General features: G+C 42.0%; 1 protein-coding gene across 1 annotated transcript in view; it reads right to left on the bottom strand.

The window, feature by feature from the left end:
* LOC115082437 (VPS10 domain-containing receptor SorCS1-like) overlaps positions 1 to 6,136 on the bottom strand; it is a gene marked incomplete at its 3' end in the record, with an annotated part of 92,866 nt that extends 86,730 nt beyond the window's left edge. Inside the window, exon 1 of the mRNA XM_029586667.1 lies at positions 5,956 to 6,136. Coding sequence (XP_029442527.1) covers positions 5,956 to 6,132 — 177 coding nt within the window. The remainder of the gene's footprint in view (positions 1 to 5,955) is intronic.
* Between the last annotated feature and the right edge of the window lie 3,207 nt (positions 6,137 to 9,343).

Below are 9,343 nucleotides of genomic sequence, written 5' to 3' on the forward strand. Positions count from 1 at the left end.
TTGTTTTTGTTTTTAACTAGACATGCAAGTTTGCACCTCTACCAGCTGCTGGAGACAGAGAAATACAGGTTAATACTGAGGGCCTGCAGGTGGCGCTCTCGGTTAAGTAGCAGTGCCTGAAAAGCTTTTAGTTCTCTGCCTCCATCTGCTGGTTGGAATGCAAAATCCACTTGTCTGGGCTGATCTAGGGTAGGATCAGGAACATTTATGATGCCTTTCCAGTGTGGCTGAATGATATGAAAGAAGAAAGTGTGTAACCTCAAGCAAAAGCAGCCATATTGCTTCTACCTTAGAAGGTTATCAAAGTATTTATTCAAAAACTAGTAATTTCAACCTGGACTTGACACAGACTGTAGTTAGAATTCCTAAAATGTCTACAGGTACCTACAGATATGCTCTTGGGAAATAAGAAAATCAATACTAGCAGCTATCTGTCAGTTGGCTAGACAGATTACTTATCTGCACAATATTCAAACTTAACTGAATTCATTAACAAATCCAGGGGAGGATAATTGGCCCTGTGGCTCAGTAACAGTGCTATGTGGGTTTGGTTCCTGAGCCCTGCATCTGCTCCTCAGGCTGGCTGTGGCTGGGACTCCACAGAGGCAGCTTCCACAGCCCACAGCTCCAATCACCACACATTAGTGATTCCTGGGGATCGGGGTCTAGAGCAATCATTCCCAATGCAGTCCTCAGGAACTGCCAGGCCAGTTTGGTTTTAAAGGTATCTATCCATATGCATGAAATATATTTCCATTGACTGCCTATATGATTTGAAAATAAGGATCCTAACTTTCAAACCTATCTGTGCAGAGCATTTGCATGCATATCTATATGCATGGAAACTAATGCTAGTATTTTAAAAACTGTGCTGCCGTAGCGGCACAGTTATAAAATACCACGTATTTCTACTCTGAAAGTATTCACATATGTTTCAGTATGCGCAAATATTTCTAATGCAAAATAATGCATACTTTATCCATTTTATAAATATCCATGGGTATATTTTGCACGCGAAATAATTGTGGCACTGCGAGTATAATTACTCAGAATTAAACGTGGCGCATGCGCGAGTAATTGGAATCACCAGTTCACCGATACCTCCACCACCTCTTCCAGTCTTTCTCCAGTTCACGCCAGTACTTCACACTGGATCCCCATCACATTACCCACACTTCCCAATCAAAAACGGCAGACAAGCCTGATTTCACTTGTGCCCATCAATTAGCAGGTGTTCAAATATGTTCAGTTATGTATTCTTGTATATCTCTTACAAAATAGCAACTTCTGCACATAGGGGCAGATTTTTATTCTTACGCGGGTGGGGTACATTTGTGTGCACTACCCGGCACACACAAATGTACACCCGATTTTATAACATGCTTGCGCTGCCGCACGCATGTTATTAAATCCAGGGTCGGCGCGTGCAAGGGGGTGCACACTTGTGCACCTTGCGTGCACCGAGCCCTAGGGGAGGCTTGATGGCTTTCCCCATTCCCTCCAAGACTGCTCCGAAATCAAAGCGGCCGCAGAGGGAACTTTTTTTCGGCTGCCCCCCACCTTCTCCTCCCTTCCCCTATCTAACCCTCCCCCCAGCCCTACCTAAATCCCCCCCTACCTTTTGTTGTCAAAGTTACGCCTGCCCGAGGCAGGTGTAACTTGCGTGCGCCGGCCAGATGCCGTCGCATGAACCTCCGGCACGGCCGTTGTGCCGGAGGACTCAGGACCGCCCCCGGACTACCGCCCCATCCCCGGCCCCATCCCCTACCCGCCCATTTTTGAAAGCCCCAGGACATACGCACGTCCCAGGGCTTGTGCACGCCACCGAGCCTATGCAAAATAGGCTCGGCGCGCGCAGGGGTAGGTTTTCAAAGGGTTACGTGCGTAACCCTTTGAAAATCTACCCCATACTTCTTAACAATGCCCCGAAATGCACACATATTTTTACATGAAAAATCCCTTTGTACATATATTTCTTGTGGATAACCTGAAAACCAGACTGACTGGGTGGCTCTCGAGGACTGGGTTGAGAACCCTTAATCAAGAAGGAGATGCAGTCTGTAGTCCAAGGCCAAGGTCTGTAACTGTGATGGCTGGGCTAGATGGTAAGGGTAGGAACATAAAAATAACAAATCCCTGCTGTCCTTTTAAATGGTTAATGGCTTCGTAACCCCAGTCGAGGCCATATCCAAGTTAGCTAGAAGCCCAGAAAGAGCAAGAGGAAACTACAAAGCAAAAACAATGGCAATCCAGGCAAAAATCTTCCCTTGATAGTATAAAAAAAAAGCATTGTCTTTAAAAATGGCGCGGGCCATCCAGTGCTCCTACCATGTGACAGGGGCCGGCCAATGGCACGGATACCCTGTCACATGATAAGGGCAAAGGCCATCGGTGCCATTTTTATTAGTGGCAGCCGACGGCCCGAGAGCGGGAGATCGCTCCCAGGACCCCCACTGGACCACCAGGTACCTGTAAAAAGTTTTTTTAGGGGGGTCGGGAGGATGGGGGAAGCTAAAGGATTAGTTTTAAAGGGTCGGGTGGGTTTTTTGTTTATCGGCTCGGGCACAGCCGATAAACAAAACCGCGATCGGGCCAGACGAAAAAAAAACCACGATGTGAATCGGAACCGGAATCAGAACCAATTCCGGTTCCGATTCACATCTCTACTACCCTTACCCAATAAGCCTGAAACGTTTGATGCAACTCGAACATTGCTCTCTGCTTCAAGGGCAAAAGGTAATGCAGAATTGGACTCAAACTGCAACCAACAAGGGCCCTGACTTTGACAGTCTGGGAAACTGATAAATATGGGGGTGATTTGTATGGCGCGGCAGATGCTACCATAAGTTTGCTGGGTAGACTGGATGGACAATTTGGTCCTTTTCTGCCATCTTTTCTATGTTTCTTTGTTTTTTACTATGTGTTTTTTGTAATAATAATTTTAAATTGTTCTCACCTTTTCTATAATCTCTTACAAGTTAGCCCTGTTATTTGCCCTGTTATTTGTAACCTCTTGTTCGATATAATTTCCAACTTTGGTTCTATGTAAACCGACGTGATATGTACCAGTACTTCAACATCGGTATATAAAAGCCTTTAAATAAATAAATAAATAAATGTGGTGGTGAGACCTATCTGCCCAGGAGCTTGATAACTTTCGTTAAAGTAGGCTAATTAGGTTCAGATTTCATGTGATGGCCAATCATGGTCCTGGAATTTACTCTGATGAAATTCACCAGAGACTGATCGATGAAAACTTGAAAAACGCTTCAAAAGCCATGTATGGGTGGGTCCCAGTGGCAGAGCTGTGCACCACCATGCTGAGGATGTCCAGTTCAATCCCCAAGCCAGGTCTTCTGATCCCTGGGTTTACTGGATCTGTGGATGCCACATAGGCAGCATTCATGGGGGGGGGGGGAAGAGTCATCCATAAATGTGACACCTGGTTGCTACATTTAAATTTCATGTTGCAGGGTTCCAGAAGAAGCCCTGATGCATGGCTCCTGGCCTTAAGAATGTTCCTGCAATGAGCAATGAAAATCCCTGGTCGTTGCAAGTGAAGGCTCACAGTGCCAGATTCACAGCACTGGTTCTCAATGAGTTGAAAGAAAAATGAGAAAGCAGGGACTACTTGTCCAAAAAAAAAACCAACCCACTCATTATCTTGTTCATTTGACTTTAGAAGGGAAACACACTGTGTAGAAAAAGCATGAAAGTGGTTTCTGTATTGGAGATACTTTTTAGCAAAGGTTCAACCATCACAGAAGACGTACTGGAATGGCTGTAACCACACACAGTTAAACAGCTGGAGAGTGTGTCATCTTTGCTGTTTGAAATTCCAAATGCAAGGCTCAACGGCTTTCTGGAGCTAGGGAAATGATTTTGACAGTTTGATCTTGTAGGAGAGCACTTATACCCTCTCAACAAGCCTTGTCAGTGCACTGGCTACCAGGGTAGGGTTTGTTTTTCTATTTGCTGGCTTTATTGGAAAGGTCCTGCTTTGCCACTGCAACCACTCCTCTTTAATTAATGTATGGATTTTCTTATTTTTCCTTCTCAGACTCCATTTTCCCCTCCTGAGCACCCATCATTCACAACAATCCTATTTGAGAGATGTGTGCTAGATGGCCTTCAAGCTCACTTCAAGCCAATATAATTAGATGTAAAGGGGCATTTATGTCAGCTTTACCGTCAGCCGATACTCTGTCTAGGTAGTCAGCCCCTCCTGCATCACCGACCTGATCAGATCAGTTACAGTTCTGCCTGTTTTGCACTTCTAGTGACACACACTTCCCCCCTTCTCTCAGGGGGGCAGTACCTTTCCATAACGCAGTCAGATCTTCAACAGCTAGTCTGATGAGCCCTTTTTACGGCAATCATTCCTAGCTAAGGCTGCAGCAGGTAGGAACAATGTTGGAAATTGAAAGAAATGTGATTGTTTAGTCATGAGATTGTCAGGGAACGGAGAAGGAGAGTCCCAAACAGCCAGAGGTGGTTTCCGGGCTACTAAAATCCCTTTTATAACAAACTTTGGTTAAGGTAAGCCGAAGTTGCATCTCCAAAAGTCAGTTTTGTTTGTTACAGCAGTCAAATTTTGTTTTAAGAAACCAGCATTCTCCTAGCCCATTTGTAATAAACAGGGCCCACGGAAAATTGCTGGTGACTTGTGATGGTGTTTGCGTGCTACAGGAAGGCGCAAGAGTGAGGTATATCAAACCTCTACATAAACAGAAGAGAGGGCCGATGTAATTTGATCACACTAAACATGGGCACTAAAGGGTTTATATTCAGCTGCTGTATGGCTCAGCTAGTTAGCAGGATAAAACTATCCAGCTAATTTAGCCTGTATATTCAACGGCAAGGCCGCACCAGTTAATATACCTGGCTATCCTAAATCTATCCGGCTAATGACTTTACCAGATAAGTTACCCGGCTACCTCTGAATATCAGATTTAGTTGGAAAACTGTTCTGGCTAATTCAACTCTTCCCAGTTATGCCCCCGGAACGCCTCTAACTTATCCAGCCAAATTTTAGTGGGATTATAAGGTATACAGCTAGAATTTAGCTGGATAAATGCCCAAATTTTAACTTAGCTGGATAACTTCTGAGTCATCAAGCTAAATGCCTCTCAATATGGACCCCTCCATTTTTAACACTCTTTTTTTTTTTAACTACCACATTAAAAAGAGTTCACTTCTCATGTAAAAAAACACAATGATACGCAGAGTGCATGGTAGTCAAAAAATCAGTGCTAAAGAAAATTTCCTGAAAATGCTAGCAAAGTTACAATGCACGCTAAATAGTCAATTTTAACTTTTCTTCCACCTTAACCTTATAAGGGGTAGAGGTGGAAATTAGGTTTAGCTCACACCTCTAACCAGGAAGTAAAACAAATATATTAGAGGCTATCTGAGCCGGACCCAAGAGCCTCCAGACAGGGGCCTCAAGACCCCTGCAAGCAACTGCCCCAAGACCCCCCCCGAGCTAAAACCCCTTTGATCCAGCCCCCAAATCAAAGACTCTTTAGCATAAGAGAAGTCTTTTAACCAGTTACACAGGCCAACAAAATAGTCTTAACAGGATATTCTAAGGCACTGATTTTAAAATCATGAATGTGATATCTATCTATACAACACTTTCAGTGGTCTTTAAAAAGTCTACAACATCATTCAGGTCATAAAAAAAACCCTATCCAGAATTAGCTTGGAAGACTGACACTGTAGGATTTCCAAGGTCTGAAGGGATTAAGTTATTCATGAGTCTGCATGTATACCCCTAGTTAACAGTGTTGTAATGATTTTCAGAGCTAATCACGTATCCAATTACAGTGACATTGCAGCTGACATTACAGAAAATCATCCCTGTGCAACTCACTATTTATTTAGTAACAGTATGGGACTCCACTGACACAGGCACAGCATGGCACCTTGCAGTTTGCACTTGTTGTGATATACCTCGTAAAGGTCGATCATAACATTTCCTTCTGGCCCAATACTGCTTTTCACATTCTCCAAGGCCAGCGTGAAAAGGACTCCTCGGGTGTCAGATATGTAAAGATTGTATGTATCGTTCTGGTTCCATTCTTGAATGGCAACAAACACTTGGTTCTCGTCCGTACTGATAACGTGCATATCCTGCAAAAGAATACAAAAGAAAAGAGTTTCATTCTGATTACTCCAAGCATCATACACCCTGAGCCTATCCACAGTGCTGTAGATACTAGCATAAGCATAAGCTTGCTGGACAGGCTGGGTGGTTCATTTGGTCCCTTTCTGCCGTCATTTCTATGTTTCTATATTATGTGTAATTACAAATACTTTAGTGTGCTTTAGAATAGTTCTGCTCCGCAAGCATTCTCCATAATCTGCTGACATAGAATGCACACAGAGGTCGAATCACCCAAATTCATGACTGAAAGAAAATTTACAGCAGAAAACTATTTGCCATCTTTGGTGAATACAAATAATTCCCCTTCCCCATGATTTAGAGACCCTTCATATCTTGAAAAAGTCACATACACAGTATTATTTACACATTTTTAGACCAGCTCCTGCTTGGAATTGTGTAATAATGCATGATCATCTTCACTGCAGTATGTCTGAACCCAAATATTCCTTTCCTAATATGCAATCGCTCTCTTCTCATCACCAGCATCGGCAATTAGGTCTATGCTGATGAAATGCTTGTTGAGGTGACAAAGACAGAAAACTCAAATAGAAGGGAAAGTGAAACTGGACCACCAGAAGAGAGATGGACCCACAATACCATAGCTACTAGACCCCCATATGCTAACTCCAATTCCCCTTAAGCTGAAGAACCAGTATGCAGCCCTGGAAGTGAAAGAAGAGAAACCATCTTACAAAGAGAAAGAACCAAAGAACCAGATCTTGAAACCCTCAAAGTTACTGGCTCAGCAACCAGTGCATCTAGGAAGTGAAGGGTAGTGGTAACTGCTGTCTTTCTTCTGAGGAGCACAGAGGGAATGCATCTGCCATCTAGACATGTTGTCTTAGGAGGTGAGCTGTCTGCCAGGTGCCAAAATCTCAGACATTATGGAGAAATTGCTGACAATCGTCAAGCTTGCTGACTATTTGAAGCTTCTCATCCATGTTGGCACAAATAATATTGTAGGGATGTGCATTCATTTGGTATTCTTCTCATTCCTCCCAGTCAAAGATAAAGGCCAAGGCAGAGAAAGTTACATTCTGCAGAAGAATGAATGACTGCATAGATGAAGTTGAGAGCTTTTTGTCTTCCTGGACCATGGGATGATAGTCCAAGGACTGATAAGCAGAGATGGGGTCCACCTGTCAAAGAAGGGTCACAGGATCTTCTGAAATAGACCAGGCTTTAAACTAGAGTATGTTATGTCATGTCTTTACAAGCCCATCCACCTCCTTTATGGGAAGTCATCTCCAATAAGCCTTTTTTGACGATGAGGTACCATGTGCGGAGACTATCCTCACTGAAGAGTCTGTGGTACATTAAACAGATGAAACATTGTTCCACATTTATTCCATTAGAGAATGGGAAGATAACCCTGCCCAATTGAAACTCTATGATAAAGCTGTTTTTTTCTTTTCCTGTATAATCTACTACTTCACAGACAATTCTTTTTGGATAACGTGTTAATTGTGTACCTCTACCTCTAAAAACTGGGCTGTTTGCCTTGTGTTACTCTCTTTCATTTTAGGTCCTGAATAAAGGAGACATGAATGACCAGACCTGTTATCATCTGAGGATCACTATTTTATGGAAAGTGAATTTGTCTGCAAGAGCTGGACAGTTAATTGGACTGACCATAACTACCAGAAGACCTGGATACATAACTGTGTCAGAGAGTTGCGGGTCACAGTGACACTTTTTACCAGATGGGATTTGGTTCCATACACTTGGACTTTAATTTATTTCAAAGTGCAATTATAGAAGTATTAATAATTTCATTTTATGTTCTTTATTCATTTAAATAGTTATTTCCCAGTTGCAATAAGTCATGTTATTGGAGTTATGTATTATGGTGTATAGTTCTGTGCTGGGAAATGTTGACCCTAACTGAAACAAATTCTCCTTAAAAATCCTACTATAAAAATCAATAAAATGTTTAAAAAATGGTTTTCAACCTAATGCAAGTTCAGGATTATTCTGGCTTGTCACTAACACATTTTCTATTTCAGGTATACTGATACCGGATGTGATTATAATATTTTGGAACTTTTTTTTCTTTGCAGCATTAGTCAACCATGGAGGCAGAAAGAGTAGTAACACATACGCATAATTCATTAAATGGAATCCTGCGGACTTACTCTGAAGCAGTGAGTGATGAAACTACAGGTGATATTCCAATGTCCACATCCTTGCAAATGTGAGGCAAAGGAATATCAACCCCGTGTAAGAGGTACCTCAACTGGATATAAAATATATTCTGTTAGGCAGAATAATTAAGGATGTGTGGCATGATATAATGTAGCACTATTATTTTTTATTGTCATGGAGAGGGAATACTTCCTCATCTTGGTCAGAATGGGGAATGTGATTTGTCCTAATGTCATTATTTGTTTCAGATTTTTTTTAGGTGGATCTATCATGGGAAGAGTCTGACTTACATCTGGAAGGGTGAATATTGCAATTCCTATTATGTGGCTAAAATCTATTGTTTCACCCTAGGTTAACATGGGACTCAGGTTACATGTATTAAGTTTACTATTTGTTGATTCCTTTGTTGTTGGTATGGGACACTATTTAATCTAACTTGATTTCAGGAATTTTGAGAGAATTCCACACTAATTGGCTGTGAGAGTGCGTTGTACTTTAGTTTCTTTTACATTTGTTCAATATTGGATACTCCACCTACGGGGCCTGCCTGCAGATGAATCATGCTGTTCTGCTGTACTATTTATCAATGATTTGGTGTCCCGCTTCGAAGTGGATGACACAGGGAAGGAGATTTTGAAGTCTGCATTCACACCAGGTCGATGTATGCCAATGATGGTAATTCCTCATAAAGTTTAAGAAATGCTTAGTGGATCTCAATTGGCATGGAGTTACATTTCTACACCTATTTTCTGGGTTAATAATTTTTGTTAGTTTTAATATTTGATTAATTTGTACCCATTGATAACACGTTTGCAGACTCTAATTCTGTGTGGAAACAGAGTCCACTGAAGGACTGCAGCCTGAAGTGGCAAAATCTGAAGTAATACAAACCATGTTTAATGGATTTTTAATTTGTCCTTCATATTTATTTTGTAGTTAGCATATTGCATGCTTTGTGCCTATTATAAGGTTCATTGTAAAGTTCAAAATTTAAAAAACAACATGGGGGGAGGCTGTGGAAACCCTAAA

The sequence above is a fragment of the Rhinatrema bivittatum genome, unplaced genomic scaffold, assembly GCF_901001135.1.
Source record: "Rhinatrema bivittatum unplaced genomic scaffold, aRhiBiv1.1, whole genome shotgun sequence".
In the NCBI taxonomy this organism is placed as follows: Eukaryota; Metazoa; Chordata; class Amphibia; order Gymnophiona; family Rhinatrematidae; genus Rhinatrema; species Rhinatrema bivittatum.